Source organism: Pygocentrus nattereri, chromosome 13 (genome assembly GCF_015220715.1).
Source record: "Pygocentrus nattereri isolate fPygNat1 chromosome 13, fPygNat1.pri, whole genome shotgun sequence".
NCBI lineage: Eukaryota > Metazoa > Chordata > Actinopteri > Characiformes > Serrasalmidae > Pygocentrus > Pygocentrus nattereri.
Window position 1 is genome coordinate 8,826,127 of NC_051223.1, and position 17,265 is coordinate 8,843,391.

Genomic DNA, 17,265 nt, shown 5'->3' on the forward strand with positions numbered 1-17,265 from the left:
CTACATAAAACCGGCTGGCATGCCGCCGCGGCACATGTCAGAAATAGAGCCAAAGCATACTGCCCACAGCACTACGTTCCTACTAACACCTGCAAACTGACACTAACATTTTGTTTTGTTTTAGGGAGCAAAAAGCCGACAGCGAGAAGCTCTAATAAATGATAAAAATAAAAATAATTAAATCAAAGTTTCTCCATCTTTAAAGAACTTTAAAAGAAATGGATAGGAATGGTGTTTCGTGATGCACTGGTACAGTGCTGGTTCTGTGACACAAACAAGAAATCCACCGTACAGCAGATTGTCTCATGTGAATAGGAATTTATGAAAATTAACCTGTATTTTCTTTTTTTTCTTCAACATTTTTACACCTTAGACCAAATAAACACCCTTGCACTGAATGTGCTTTTGTGTTTCACAACCTACAACCTTGTTGGAGCATATCTACCCTCACCCGCAAGCAAAGTGTGACCTGTTATTTAAATGTAAGCTGTCCTGAAAATCAATAACTTATCGACTTCATTGCTCCCTCTGAGATTGATGCCTGCATATTCCAAAAAAGATGGGACAAATTTTTAGCCTGGGAAAATGTACTAATGCTAATGTTCAGGCTAATGTACATTACTAATGTGCATGTACATCAGCTTTAATAAAAACGGAAGAAAAGACGAGGGAGGAGAGTGTACAAGTTTAACAAAAAATGTAACTTTTAATACATTTATTATCAACTTTAAGAATAAAATTACTCATCATTCAAGCACTAATTTGGAACCATTTACCTATATATTAATTTAATCTTTCCATACAGTTTTTTTATTTTTTTTTTTTATTCTTTCAGTCAGTTTTGTAGATTTTTTCGTGATTTTCCTGTGTGTTACGTCCTCTCTCTCTCTCTCCACTCCGATGGACTCCATGGAGCTCCTCTCGGACTCAAAGTGATCCCTTGCCTCCTCCTCCTCTTCTTTTTCTCATTGTCTCCTCCTCTTGCTCCTCTTCACTCCATTGTGTCTAGATTTCTTTACCTGGATGGGAAGAACATACAGGGGTTTTCATTTGGTTCATGCCAGCTGTTTCATCTGTAATGCAAGCAGACTACACAACTTGAGGCGAGCAAGTTTTGTGAGCACAGCTTTATCTAATAGCAACCCTTAGGACTCACCTGCATTTGGACATGGACGAAACCATCAATGAAACCCTTTGCAGTGCATTTTTTCGGCATGCAACTCACCACCAAGACAAACTTTTGTAACGCAACAAGTAAACGGAACACATCGACAATGATCTGTTCCTTCAGATGATTGCAAGGATTTTCCAAATGACAAAATATGCCAGCTGATATAAACAAGCTACAACATGAAACATGCAACACCAGCGCGGTCACAAACACCCCGAATTCAGCAGGGGTGGAAAATATTCAAGTAATTGTAAATGTACTCATGCATTATTTTTGCAAGATTTGTACTTCTCTCCAGTATGATTGGAACTGAATACTTGTACTTTATTATTATTTCCACTCTTTTAAAATTGTTTGAATTACTCATTTTCATTTAGACCTTCAAAGTACTCATTACAAATATTTTTTTTGCCAATCAGTTGATTTCCTCTCATACCATTGGTATGTACTGTCTTATTTTATTTTATTAAAACATCCAGTCAAATTCACGTCATTGTGAAATTAAACTTACCACCACTTTGCTAATTTGTACCAAAAATAACTCCATTACATATCACCAAAATGAAGAAGACCTTCAATTTATTTGTTAAAATGTCCTTTTTACTTATATATACCTGAGTATGTTTAAACATTGATCGCTTTTGACTTTCACTCAAGTATATTTTTAGCTACTTCCACTTTCCACTTGCCAAATAATGTCTGAGACTCAGCCAATAACAAGCCTCTACGTACTTCCACAAATTCCTCCAACAAATAAAGGAAAACTCACAAACCTGCTGTGAGAACGTCTGCACGAAATTACTTAGAATTATAAGGCTAAGATTTGGTGGAATGTTGTTACTAAGAAGTGTATATCACTTAACTCAAGCTATCCTGTTCATCTGCTGAAGCTGAAAAAGTTTTAGATTAAACTGTGGAAGAGCAAACTCACAGCTCAATGTCAAAACTATTCAGAGGCAGATTTACGCTAAACTTCATGAGTTACAATCATTTTACTCTGACACCGAGTGATGAGCAATGTTTCACTGCAGTTAGCTAAGTTAATACCAGTTAGCCAACTTGCAGCTGACAGTGAGCTCAATATATTAGTCAGATTGTACTGTACCCTGCTCATATTTGCTAATAAAACATTTATATTCTATTCTTGTGTTTAGATAGTTTCATTACAGTTTGTCATACAGGCCTCATGTATAAGATGTTAGTATTAGGTCATCTGAAGGGGCCGCCTTCTTAGTTCACACCTCCTCTTTATTAGACTTATTACAAACTGCTTCTTCCCTGGTTTGCTCAATGTGAACAATCATTTTAATTGCCTACATTCATATTTTGTCAGTTTTCTTTAGACATGTGAAGACATTTATTTTTAAATCATAAAATTTCATAAATGTTCTCATTTGTATGTTGGGTGATTTCAGCTGAAAGTCTTTTTTTGACAGTGTTCATACTTTGTTGCACAAATGTTATCTTGGGAAGAGAACTCAATACAGCTGATATTTCCCATTTTGAGGTTGTTGTTAGGGTATACAACAGTTATTTCTAGATGTATTTTACTTGTTTTATGCTATTTTATCAAGATAAATGATTTTTTATTGATAGATAAACTGCATTACTTCTTGAAATGGTATGACAATTTAATAAGACATCTTTACTAAACATCTAGAAATAAGTTGAATAACCTTATAATATTCTTACAATCTAATAATGAGAAATATTAGATATATTGACTATAATTGTTTGCACATTGTTTGCACATTTTCCACCCCTTGACATCAGCGAAAGTGACCTGCATTCATATAAAACCTCCTCTACAGCCATGCATTGGCTACATTTGTGTAGGCACATTGCTCACAGAGGTGAACTACAGCAAACACCAGACAAACGAGAGGTTCTCTCACTGCTTTGCACTGCGGACTCGTTTCAGCTATTCCGACCATGACATTCGCTCCCACACATACACATGTACAAATGTACAGACAGAGCACGGAGGAAGCGGAAGGACATTTTTTCGGGTACCTTTGCTTTTGTTACTTGGTAACTGAAGGAGGGAACTTTCTTAGGCTGGAAATGAATAGAAGAAGTTAGTGAAGAAGGGATGAAATGTGTCAGAGAGTTAAACATGGAGAGACAGCGTGAGGGTGGGGTATACATAGTGGGTTTTACAGACATTTAAAACACTGCATGTGAACTGTTAAGTATTAGATAATTAAGTGTTGATTACATCTAAATGTATTGAATGAACTCTGGTTGGTACTGATATGAAAGTGAATATGAACAATATTAGATATTAGTTACATATGAAAGTATTCAATGAATAGTAGCTTTTAATCCATTAATAAACCTATATCAACTTCCAGAAAAAACATCTCAGGTGGTCTTACCCTCCAGGTAGTTGCGGGCGACGAACTTCAGCACCTCATCCAGGAGGATGACAGGGATAGAGAGTTTGAGCACCACCATCCACTGTTCCACATTCAAGTGAGTCAGCTTGAAGATCATCTGGAGGATGAGAGAGAAGTGCTGTAGTGTAAGGTAGCGCTAAATATTTTCAAGCTTAGACGTCGCCACTGCATGGAGTAAATGTACATTTCGTCTCATCCAAAAGAAAAAATAAATAAATAAACACGATACATTCTTTTGAAAGTCTAGGCAAGATTTATTATGATTTGAACCTTTTATATATAAAAGGTTTCCATTTTTGCCATGTTTTGTCATTCATTGACTTGTAATGTAATTGTTTACATACAGTCACATGCAAAAATCTGAACACTTCTGGTCAAATGACATGTTTTGTTGATTTTCTGAAAATAAGTGAAAATAAGTGAAAAACAAAATTTAGTGCACAATTTCTATTTGCTAAGGTTATCATATTGGAAAAAAAATGTAGCTTTTCCACAGGCCACATTTTATTAGATTTTTTTTATCTATATGTTAAATTCAGCAAACAAACAGTACACCTCATTAGAGAGTGTGTATTATTTTATGTCTATTATTAAGAGTATGAGTATTATTTTCACTTACAAAATCAACAAAAAGCAAATTCACCAGGGGTACCAAAACTTTTGCACTTGACTTTAACTATCTGTGTAATTATCCTTAAAAGATTATGTAATGTACAGCTCAAAACTTCTGCGAGTCAATGTACTGTGAAATTAAGTGTCAACAGAGTGAAATGTTAGTAATCAGTGGAGAAGAGAAGGTCAGTAGGGGGCACTGTGAGAGGGAAAGACTTACGGGCAAGGGGTCCACATAAATGATAAGGAAGTGCAGGGACATGGAGAGGGTCATGGCGGCCAACAGCCAGCCGTTGCTCCATGGGGGCATGCGAACCAGAGACTGGTTCTCAGACAAGCTGGAAAAAGACAGGCGATGGGTTTTGTTTGGGCCTAAAATTAATATTCAATTATATTTGATGCACTTTGATATTGACATTGATGTTGACCATCAGGGCTCCTACTGTTCAGGGCAGTCATCTAGCCAGCAGGCTCTTAGGTGCATTGATTTCTGAGACTACATGGTAATATGCATATGTTTTGAGCTTTTTTTGAGATAGTATTTAGTAGAACATTTGCAAAAAAGTATATCCCACAGTTGCACCACTAGTACTTTAGTACAGAGACAGCAGTGAGAGCTAGCACCTGGAGACAGCAGTGAAAGCTAGTGGCTGGTAAAGAAGAAAACCATGGACCAGAGTTATGTGCTTAGTAACATGGATCTAAGTTTGCTGTGAGGATCATCTCTAACCTGTTAAGGGCGTTGCACATCTCGATGGTCACCAGCACAGACAGGGCCATGGTCATGGGAGGAGCAGCCTCAAACACCTCACACTCAACGCCGGTGAAGTCCTCATTCTCATCGTGGCACTGCATGAAGTGAGACTGCACAGCAGGACAAGGCACAAAGAAGAAAGAAATTAGTTGAACAACAACCACAGCATTGGCTCTTTTGAACAAAGAAAAGATGTTCAGCAGATAAAAAGAGTCACCAGCTGGTAGTAGGTCACGTGTGGGCCCTCATCATCATACAGGAACCAGTAGGCAGCAGCACCGACAGTGGCAGCACCGACATATCCTGTCGAGAAGGGCAAGAACACAAACAACCAATTACACAGTGTGTCACAAAACAGGAAACGCCCTCAGATTGTTGTTATTGTTCTGGGAGAAAGGAATGAGGCCATTCTAAAGGATTTTATGTCAGATTTGACAACAATGCTAAACTCTGAACATTGTCTTAGCTGGTTGAACTATTCAAGAACCCAGTAATGGGTCCCCAGGACTGGACTGGTGAGCCACTAAGTCAAGACCATTACAATGCTTACCACCAATGGCCAGGTATCTGAAGAAGAGCCATCCAGAGATGAGGGGCTCCTTGGGAGAGCGGGGTGGCTTGCCCATGATGTCTAGATCAGGGGGGTTGAAGCCCAGGGCGGTGGCAGGAAGACCATCAGTAACCAGGTTCACCCACAGCAGCTGCACTGGGATCAGAGCCTCAGGCAGACCAAGAGCAGCAGTCAGGAAGATACTGAGGAAAGAGTCAAAAGAGGAAACAGAACGTCATGCCTAAGCATCCATGCACAGACACAAGAGTCTCCATAATATTAACGCATTGGTCCTCACCAAACGACCTCTCCAACATTGGAGGAGATGAGGTAGCGGATGAACTGCTTCATGTTGTTGTAGATAGCTCTACCTTCCTCAACAGCGGCCACAATGGAAGAGAAGTTGTCGTCGGCCAGGACCATCTCAGAGGCTGACTTGGCAACGGCAGTGCCAGAGCCCATGGCAATGCCAATCTCCGCTTTCTTCAAAGCGGGGGCATCATTCACACCATCACCGGTCTGAATGGAGGACAAGAAAGAGTGTTGAGGAGACAAAGGGTGTTAGTGCACTGTTCCCCAGCCCTGGTCCTGGAGTTACTCCCCTGCTCTGCAATTTTCAGGCATACTCCAGAAATACCAAAGTCCGAACAGGTACTCAAGAAACACTAAAATATGCAGAATAGGTAGACACTGAGACTATGGATGGTAATCATTAATATGGTCCACCTAATTAATATTCAGTTGTCCTAGAAGGAATAGATTTTTTCTGTAATGTGTGAGGTGAAAGTTCCTCACCATGGCAGTGATCTCATCATAGCCCTGCAGGAACTCAACAATCTTGGACTTGTGGGAAGGCTCGACACGGGCGTAGCAGCGAGCCCGGGTCACGGCTTCACTCTGCTCGGTACGGGACAAGTCATCAAACTCACGGCCGGTGTAAGCCCTGCCAGTCACATCCTCATCCTCACCAAAGATACCAATACGACGGCAGATAGCAACAGCGGTACCCTTGTTGTCACCTAAGGGTGATGGGTTTGAGATTGTTTGTTACTGGAGTACAATATATGACACAATACATCAGTGGTCCTCAGTCAAGATCCTGGAGTGCCCCTGACCTAATGCACCCACTTCGACTTAGGAAGGGCTTTTTAAATAGAGGGCAGGAACTCTCCAGGACCAAGGTTGAGGACCATTGCAATAAATGGGAACATAGGAAAAAATTTGTTAATTATATCATAAATGAAAATAAGAAGATATAAAGATGGAGGGCCAACGAGTTAGAGGAAGGAAATGGAATATGCACCAGTGATCATGATGACACGGATGCCAGCATCCCTGCAGAGCTGAATGGAGCCTGTGACCTCTTTACGAGGGGGATCCAGCATACCCACACAGCCAACAAAGGTCAGGTCAGTCTGAGATGGATAAAAGAAACAGAAAGACAGCCATGAGCTATGTTCATGAACAGGAAAACTTTGTTACTCTCTGGATTTGTGAACCTCAGATGAAGTTCCCAGGGATAACTTTCAAGCAATTTTTAGTCCCCATACCTCGTAGTCAGCGAATTTGGTGGAGTCATCCAGGTTCATCTCCTCAACCTTCAGTGGAGTGTCACGGGTGGCCAGGGCCAGGCAACGGAGAGTGTCACGGCCGGTACCCCACTCCTTAATGATGGCCATGATTTTCTCTTTGACGGGGCCAGTCAGGGGCACACGGGTAGCACCAACACGCACATAGGCACACCTGTCAATCACACCTTCGGGGGCACCCTATTGGTGAGAGTGAAGAAACAAACAATGTTAAGCCAAGCGAGAGATGAGAGAAAAAGACTAGGCTGCTAGCACAGAGAGGGAGTGCTCACCTTCACAAACATCTTGCTGCCGCTATCGCCTTTGGATGGGGTGCAGTACACAGACATGGACTTCCTGTCACGGGAGAACTCCAGGGTGAAGTTCTTCTTCATCAGCTGCTTAATGACCTAAAGGTGAGGAGAAGGGAAAACCGTCTTCACCACCACTGTAATCACGAGCATTATTACGTAGATTTGACAGCCTGTTTAAACTAATAGGCTTACACTGCAGCAGGCATTGGCTCTCTCAACACTGCTCAGGTTGCGAACACTGGTCTTGAACACATTCATCTTCTCAACAAGGCAGCAGAGGGCAGTCTCAGTTGCCTCACCGACCTTCTCATAGATCTTCTTAGACTGCAGGGTGAGCATAGAGTGAATAGAAATTAAGCTACCACTACAGTAAAAAAACAGTTGAAAGAACATCATGAAATGAAATTTTTTGTCTTAATATATTAATTGAATTTTGACCTAATGTACCCTATTTCTTAGAAGTTGCTGTGACTTCTGGCAGTAAAAATAGCATAATGTAATTTTGTGTTATTATTTCTAAAAGAAAAAGGAAAAAATCTGTTGAAACTGTGAAGTCTAAAATAGAAAAAATGCAAAGTTACTGTTGCATGTACAGTCTTCTCTATTGTTTACATTTGAACTATTTTCATTTTCTAAGATCAAATGGAAAAAGTGGAAATTGTAAACTTGAACCGTTTGATGCAGAATACAAATCGACAATGTAAACATAAAAGTAGCTATTACTCAATTTCCTATATAATTAACTATGTAATTACATTTTAGTAATAGTGTAATGTAAATGAAATGTGTAACAAACATCTATAGCTCTTCTAAGGGTAAAGGCAGATTATTATGTAGTGGTAAGTAGTAATGTGCTGTGGCTCAATGTTCTGTAATCAGCAATAATTGGGTGAAAGATAGTGGCTGATGGACAGAAAGGATGAACCTGAACATATGAATATGTCTCTTACTTCGTTGTAGTCAAGGGAAGAGTCATTGCACAGGGCACAGATGGTGGCCAGCTCAACCAGACCATCATACTGACTGCAGTCAACCTTAGCACCGCCCTTGGTACTGAAAGAGCAAAAAAATCAACATTTCACTCTATCATCCAGACCGTTTTAAGTTTGTGAAGTTTCTTGAGAGAAAACAAGTATGTGTGCATAAGTAGAGTATATGTGTGGAAAGTATATGTGTGTGTGTGTGTGTGTGTGTGTGTGTGTGTGTGTGTGCATATGTGTATATATGTATAGTCGTGAGTATGGACGAGAAGGCCGCAAATGAATTGCCCTTTTTGGGACTAATAAAGTACTGTGAACTGTGAAAAGTGTGTGAGGAAGAACTTACACCTCGCCCTCAGGGGTGTATTTGGAGCCAGAGACGTCGAAGCATTCCAGGTTAACGTGATCACCCTCCACTCTGTCAATGATGAACATCTGTTGAAATACCAAGAGTTTAGCACACAGATCTAAAAGTACATTAACTAATCATTGAATGAACTCACAGTTGGAATTTTTAAGTCAATTTTGTTTGTATCAAATATATATACATTTGTACAATCCCTCTGATTCTCTGCAGGTATACAAAATTTCTTACCACAACCATAAGAAATAAAGAAAACCTTTATATATAAATGTGATTTATGCTACTAGGGATTCATCTGGTTGTTACACAGAAACAAGGTCTGTACGACTGAGTAAGAACAGAGGAAGTACTTTCCTTCAGAGTTAACTAATATATAACTATAATTAATATACTGCTTATTTGTTTATATAAGAGTTCAGATAAGGAAGAGACAGCCATCTGACATACTTTTGTCACACACATCTGGTTGGTGGTGAGGGTACCAGTCTTGTCTGAGCAGATGACGGAGGTGCAGCCCAGAGTCTCCACAGAGGGCAGAGAGCGGACAATGGCGTTCTTTTTGGCCATACGGCGGGTACCCAGAGCCAGACAGGTGGTGATGACAGCGGGCAGACCTGAAGAAAGGAAGATTCACATAAATTATGCACAGATATGACTTTTTTTTTTCCCTTTTGCCCAAAGACTGCTGGGATAGGCTCCAGCACCCCCCGCGACCCTGACGGAGAAGCGGTTTGAAAAATGGATGGATGGATGGATATTTTTCGACTGATGAACTAACCTAGTGGTCACCAACCATCCTGATCTCCTGGAGATCTACTTTCCTGCTGTTTAATCCCAGCATGCATCTAACATGCTGCCCACTTCCCATACCTGAACTAATGCGTCTGGACCAGCCAATCAAGGACTTCTGAAGATGTTTAATTATACGGAGTAGATGTGGCATATTGTGGCTAGAACTCCATTCCACAGGAAGGTGGACCTCCAGGACCAAAGTTGGTGACCATCTAACTTCTATGCCTTTTTTGCCTTCCTCTTGCAATAACTACCATTCTAAATTTGACAAGAAACTTCTTGTTTTAGATATGAACTTCATGGTCCTATAAAAAGTGCTTTTGCCTAATTCAATCATTCACAATAAAAATCCACAGTGTTTCTAATGGACAAATGCTGACTTTGTCCAATAATTTTGCAGCAATATATAACTGTGTCTTATATAACCTCATATTAATTAATTTTAGTATTTCCTACAATGAGGAGCCCCTTTACAGTATTCTTTAGAATCCAAAGAACATGAAGCTTGCCACTAGTGAACACAGCTCTGCTGAACACCTTAAAAATTTGATTTTCGTAAGTTCAGACCATGGCTTCAACATGGCGGTGGTAGTATGAAGGAAGACTGACTGAGGGAGGAGGGAGAACTCTGAGAACTTGGGATGGAGTTCTGAGCAACTTCTGCCTGTAGCCAGAAGGCCAGACCCCTCATAGTTGTAGCAGGACTGAGAAACAGGGAGGAGATCGGATAAGCGGTGGGGATTGGGAACCCTTCGACATGGGAAGAGAAGGTGAGGATGTGAATTTATAGAGCGTTAGATTTGAAGAAGGTGGAGTTTCAGCCATGTCTCAGTTATAACATAACCACATTCAACCTTGCACGTGTATGCTAACATGGATTAGTGATTAGCTAATCTCTAATAAGCTAACCAAGTCTGTATCCTACAGTCACTACGTACAATCTTCAAATAAAAGGTCCCACAAATGAGAAGAACCACTTTTGATCTCCTTCATGAATGATGTTTGAAACAGAGATTAGTGGGATTTGTGAAAATTAAGAATCTTCATATGTTTAAAGAAACCTTATGTAACGTAAAGGTTCTATACCATTTCAAGGGTTCCTTGTAAAACCTTTACATAATGTGGAGGTTCTCTGAACTTCAAAAAGGTTCCTAAGATAAACATATCTCTTTTGCAGCAGTGCTCCTCTAAATCATTGGCTCTCAAGTCAGATGGTCCCCAGAAGGTGCAAATGTTCCTCTACTTGTATGTCATGATTTGGGTTGTAGACCATCTTTAGGGCTGGTTTGAGAACTACTGCTCTAAAGAACTATCTATTTGTAAGATATTTTTGGGTCTTCTATGGCAACTATGGTAACTTCTATGATAACTGCCCCAACCTCCTCCCCCTATCACTGTCAAGATTTCACCAACTTCCAAATTCCAATCTAATTTCCGGGTACCAGGAGCTTGTAGGGTTACCACACAGATGCCCGATCGACTGATCCATTGCTTCAGGCTGCTTCCATTCACTGATGATGCAACCAGCAGCATTATTGAGAGCGGCTCAGCGATGCCTAGAACAGGCCTTCAAACGTAGTTCTGCAGAAGATTTGCATGTTCTCACCCTCAGGGATGGCAGCGACAGCCAAGGCGACGGCAATCTTGAAGTAGTACACAGCTCCACGGATCCATGATCCACCATGGACGGGATCGTTAAAGTGGCCGATGTTGATCATCCACACAGCAACGCAGATAAGGGAGATGACTTTGGAGAGCTGCTCGCCAAACTCATCCAGCTTCTGCTGCAGGGGAGTCTTCTCCTGCTCGGTGGCAACCATCTGGTCACGAATCTTGCCGATCTCAGTGGAGACGCCAGTGGCAATGCAAACACCAATAGCCTTTCCGGCAGCAATGTTGGTGCCCTGGATAGAAGAAGAGAAAAGGTTGAAATGGTGTGACGAAGAGAAGTGAAAAGGCTAACAGGATGAATGGATAGATAAATAGATGATTAAAAACTTACAGAGAAAAGCATGTTCTTCTTGTCCTGGTTGACGGCTCTGGGGTCGGGGACAGGCTCTGTGTGCTTGATCACACTAACAGACTCACCTGGAAGAGACAAAGTTTTTAGGAATACTTAGGAATATTCAGGAATATTCAATCAACCCAAGTGTACTATAATCATCAATTCAACATTTTCAAGATCAAAATAAGCAGAAGTTCCTAATTCAAGTGCTAATTTTCAGCTACATTTTGATGCTTAACGTACGAAAGATATATAATTGTTGATGAAAAGTTTCAGGAGATACCTACCGGTAAGGATAGACTGGTCGACACGCAGGGTGGTGGAACGGATAGCAGTAATCCTGATGTCAGCGGGGACTTTGTCACCAACTAGGGGTAAAGAACCACACAGAAAGACATTTAAATTATACATTTTCTATGATATGTAAAGAGGGGTGACAAAAGTTGACAAATGAAGTCTTTTTAGAAACAATAGCTTGTATTTGCCACAAGTTTAGATTGATATGGAAATTTGGAAATGATCCAGACACTGATTTTTAGGAAATACTAATAATAATACTGGCTGATATAATATCCATTTTTAGGAGCTAAATTGTACAATAACTAGTGCTCAAAGCTCTACAAGCGTGACTGTTAACTGCACACTGACGTAGACATCACCATCCTAATAGTGGCCTTTTGGTGTAAGCGTAATCGTGACCATGTAGCATGAAAATCATGGCTCTTAGCATTTAGCACTGAGCTCACTTTCTGTTAGTGCTGTCAATGACCCATTAACGACTGAAACTTGCTAGCTAAAAAGCGCACAAATTTTGCAAAGGAAAGAACAATTACAAATGCAAAGATCATCTGGGCACCTCAGGAAGATTTAAAGACAGAGAAACAAGGAAGGGAAACAGCAGGTGTCAGTGATGTATGTATACCCAAGATTTTCTTTTCCTTCTCTCAGCATGTTTTCATAGCCATCACTCACCCCTTCGTGGCTCACCTGCTCCCACCCTCCCTCTTGCAACCTTAAATAGCCTGAGTGTTCAGTGACACATGCTCTGCTAGCATCATGCTGCAGCAAACAATGTGTCAATTCAAATTGAGCAATGGTGAAGGCAACATGGCCAGATAGGAAAAGGGAGACTCAAGCATGAATGGAGAGACAGAGTGTATATATGTATACACAGAGTGTTAAGACATGGAAATCTAAAGGCATCTCACCAGACACCTCCACGATGTCACCAGGGACGATCTCCCTGGCCTTGATCCTCTGCACGCTCTTTCTGTCAGATCGGTAGACTTTGCCCATCTCAGGCTCATACTCCTTCAGAGCCTCAATGGCGCTCTCGGCATTACGCTCCTATTGCAGGTGAAAGTATAATATATAACAAATCATTTAAGATTCAGCATTCCAACTGGACTTGATCATAGCCCTGCAACACAGATCCATATCAAGCCAAACCTGTAATTTGGTTTGATATTTGATATCTGTCACTAAACACTTCTCACTGTGTCCTAAATTTATGCAAGTGTGAATAACGATTGGCATGCTTAGTGTATCATATTTTTGGAGTCACTCTGATTGTGAACTCCTTGGGTCAGTTTCCTAGACAGGGATTAAGCCCAGCCTTGGACTACACAGCACTGCTTTGAAAGGAACACACAGTCCAGGACTAGGCTTAATCCCTTGTCCAGGAAACCGATCCCAGATTGTTGCTAAATCTGTGGTGTGCTGCTGACCTGCCACACTCCAACAACAGCATTGGCAATGAGAATGAGCAGAATGACGAAAGGCTCAACGAAGGCTGTGACAGTCTCCTCACCTTCCTCAAACCAAGCCAGCACCTGCAGAAGAGAGGTAAAGGTTAGGGAAAGGGAGAGTGGATACCATCCTCTGCAGAACTGTTCAAAATACGGGTAAAAAAAAACGCAACATACATTTTGACATCTATAAATGAAGGTGCCTTTAGTGGGTTCAGTGAAGTATCAATGAATGCGACTTCAGTGGGTTTGATGAGGTCTCAAAAAAGAACATATTTCTAAAGATGACTTTACTGCAACAGATTGATGGGTGCCTAAGGAATGTGCCTTAACCATTTGCCTGAAGGCTGAATAAAGAGAAATTGTAGTTGTCTGTCAACCTCAACTCTGGTGTTTCAGCCTTATTCCCTGTTTTTACACACTCATTTAAACTAAAGGAAGGGCTTGTAATTGGATCAGAGAAGTGAAAACATCAAAAGCAAAGGTACCCCAGGGGCAAGCTTGGGAATTGCTTTGTCAGGGAAAATAAAATAACGTTAGGTCCGATTATTCAGAAGAAGAAACTTTGGATGAGGCTTTAAGGTACCATACAATCACTATAGCTGTCCTCACTTCCAGTCCTGGAGGGCCAGAATCCAGGATACTTTGGTGATTTCTCTGGTACTTAACTGTTGAGTTCAATCAGGCGTTAATGCAGGGAAATCACCAAACCTACCTGGCCTCTTAGCCCTCGAGGACCACCAAGATCTATTTCTTTCAGGAGGTTTATTTTATGTCCAGGATCTCTAGGTTCACAAAAGAAATGTGTAAAAGATTGAAAGATAGTGGTCATGAACTTGTTACCACACTCTTTTTGTTATACACGCATCAAAAACTTGTATTTCACAACATTGTTGCATAAAACTAGTAGACCATATGTCTCAATCCTTGTACCTAACTTTGTCCCTCCCTCCTTCAATCCCTGAACCCATCTCTACCTCTTTCTTGGGCACTCTATACCATCTTCCCTCAGTCCTGACCTTTGCTGAGAGATTAAGTTTCTCCCCCAGCTTGAGTCTTTCTTAAAATAAACCCCTCCCCCCCTCACCCCTCTTCCTTGCTCCTCAATATTCTCCTTCTAAGGCAATTGCGACAGCTGCCCAAGGCATAGGGAGGAGGGCAGAAGCAATTGATACCCCGTCATGTTGAGTCCTAATGCCCTAAGACCCTGAACCCTCACAGTCCCAACTGAAGCACCTCAATTAAAAAACAAATTATAAGAGGGGAATATTAAAATTGGAACAAGATTTTTGATGGACTAGAGAATATACAGACAGGCTGCCATTGATTAGCTCTTGAGGAAACTATTTCAAGTGCTATTAGCACATGGAGAGCATCTCCGCCATCTTGGACTCACATTGCGTGGCAGTCAGCTGACACTGTAGCTGCTTGTATTGCATAACAGCCTATAGCAGCCACACTATATTGGCAAGCACACAACCATAACTGCATATGCTGCATGCCAAATTGGCAAGTGTATAACTCCATAGATGGTAACAATGTATGGTATGTTGGCAAGAAAAGCATGGTAACCTACACCATGTCACCACAAACTAGTTATATGGCATGAAGTTCAAAGGTTACCTTCTAAAGAGAACTGTTAAGCTAAATACCCTGAGGCAAATGTATGTTTTATATTACTGTGACAGTCAAATAACCAAATGACATCATGCAACATCATGGAACTACACTGACTCTAATGAAAACCAGCTGAACATTATAGAAACGTATTACAGAAGTTTGGACCAGTGTGTGAGTCCTGCACATATAAGGGGCTTCAAAAAGACTCTTTCGTGCTTTGTACCTGAACAAATTTAATATTATGAGTGAACTGGAAACCTTGATAGTTTCTAGGCCCTAAAAATAACATCACTGTAGTTGTCTTTATAATTATCATCTGACCAATCCTGGCCCAAGGAGAACATTGACGCACCTGGTTAGGGCTTTCCTGGGTTAACTTGTCCCAAGTTTGATGCACTTGGAGTATGTGCTTTTGTTTGCTTTTGAATTGTAAGATGTGGATGGACAGATAAACCATTGGTGACATCATTGTTGGTAATTATTCAGCTCAATCAGTCCTAGGCTCTCAATGTTGTATGCTGTGGGTAAAGAATCCAAAACAGGGCATCTTTTTCCATCTTTTACTTACAAAAGAGATGCAGGCAGCAAGTAGCAGGATTCGGACCAACAGGTCCTCAAACTGCTCAATCACCAACTCCCAAAGAGACTTTCCTGAAAGAGGTTGGATGAACTATTAGACTTAAGTTCAATAAATGTACAGACGTGCATCAGTCATTTGGGTTCAAACTCTTGAATAGTTAATGCCAAAGCAGAAGAATATGATGATAAATGAACCAATAAATAATTTAACAATCGTTAAAATTGAATGTGTTTTCGTGAATAGACATACATTCTAGTGAACAGAGATATAGCAATGTATATACAACCGGGGCACAATGAAATGTGTATACCTACCCTCCTCAGCTGGCAGCTCTGATTGGCACAACATAGAGAAGAGGTGAACATGTGAAAAAGAAAGAAAGAAAGAAAGAATGGATTATTAGCAGAAGTAATGCAGTCATGTTGCAAGTATTTTATGGAAACTGATGAATGGTCAGTATTCTTCACTGCCTGATTCTGCTGCAAAAAACCTTCAAATCTATGGGCTTACTTCTCAAAGGAAGATAATTCAGAAGTCTAAAGGGCAGTGATGGCAATGTAGCTTAGCACAGAATCTAGAATTATGCAATAAGAGTGTTTTCTTGGTTCTACTGTTTAAGACATTTTGAAAGATACATACTCATTGCAAAAGTGGGTGAAGTGTGAACGCTTTATTACAAATGAAGCATTTAGCATCACGAAAAGTGAGCACAAGCAACCAATGTCAAGCTGAAGTGTTAAAAAATATGCTTCACTAAAGATCTCCAAGAAAGTCTGTCACCTTCTCCTGGTTTTGGACATAATGGCTTTGCAATGCCTGCTGCATTTCTGAATGCACACACTGATGTTCCTCTGAGCATCAAATCCCCCTCCCACCCAGCAGAAATACCACTCAAGCACTCAGCCTTCTCAAATCACCAAGCAAGGCCCTTGCGCCATCACCTGTCTTCTCCTTCTGCCTGGGGCTATTTTAAAGCACTGCTTCTCAACTTCTCCTGCACAACCTGTTGATGTCACTTCACGTCTCACTCAAGAACTTGGGACTGTTTATCACTGGTTTATCTAATCATCACATCAATCCACTCCTGCACCACTGTGCCACCAGCTGATCTTACTCAAAGCACCGATCAATTGCAAGACGATGCTGCCTAATTTCGAAAATTCTTCATTAGGGCAACTCAAGACTGCCAATCTGTCAACTTGAGATGCTAGCCAGAGCCATTTTCCTGTGCTAGCAATCACTCGTTCTTTGCCCCTCTTCTCCACCCTCGTCCCGTTCACCCACGACATGCTTTTGCTCTCACCATTGTGGCCGTACTTGGCCAGGTTCTTCTTGACCTGATCAGGGGTAAGACCACTGGTCTCGTGGACCCCGAAGAAGGCCACAACTTCCTCGGGCGTCTTGGTGTGGGCGTCCTCCATCCTGTTAGGGCTGAAGGATCTTCAGGAGTGAGATAGGCTTTAGCCAAAGGTGTCTATCCGTGCTTTTTGTTTCGTGTTTTGTCTTTTGCTCTTGTTGCTCTCTGTACCAAGAAGTCTGTCCCCGTTACTTTGACCCCCTCCTTGCAGGAGTGCCGGACTGACAGAAAGAGCGAACAAACTCACGCCTGTGCAGCATTTTATACCTCCACCGTCTGTCCAATTGGTCCAAAAGGGCCGCGGCCACACCCCTGAATTTCAATATGTTGTGTATGATTTGGCGGGGTGTGGTTATGGTGGATTGTGGGGGTTCTCAAAGCTTGGGGAGTCAGACTTGGACAGGAACTGTGAGGGGTTTGGGGGGTCGCGGGGTGGGCAAGGCACGCAGAG

General features: G+C 41.3%; 1 protein-coding gene across 1 annotated transcript; it reads right to left on the minus strand.

Moving 5' to 3' along the window:
- Positions 1-680: 680 nt before the first annotated feature.
- On the minus strand, positions 681-17,063 carry atp2a1l (ATPase sarcoplasmic/endoplasmic reticulum Ca2+ transporting 1, like). Its single transcript, XM_017682371.2, has 24 exons — positions 16,761-17,063; positions 15,772-15,789; positions 15,446-15,528; positions 13,237-13,341; positions 12,718-12,856; positions 11,797-11,877; positions 11,507-11,592; positions 11,111-11,408; positions 9,160-9,326; positions 8,695-8,783; positions 8,319-8,421; positions 7,561-7,692; positions 7,348-7,464; positions 7,037-7,255; positions 6,790-6,901; positions 6,282-6,505; positions 5,785-6,005; positions 5,487-5,689; positions 5,154-5,239; positions 4,913-5,046; positions 4,403-4,520; positions 3,550-3,667; positions 3,185-3,229; positions 681-1,019 (listed from the first exon to the last, which is right to left on the minus strand). The coding sequence occupies exons 1-23, from the start codon at positions 16,876-16,878 to the stop codon at positions 3,225-3,227; spliced, it is 2,976 nt and encodes a 991-aa protein (XP_017537860.1). The 5' UTR covers positions 16,879-17,063; the 3' UTR covers positions 681-1,019; positions 3,185-3,224.
- Between the last annotated feature and the right edge of the window lie 202 nt (positions 17,064-17,265).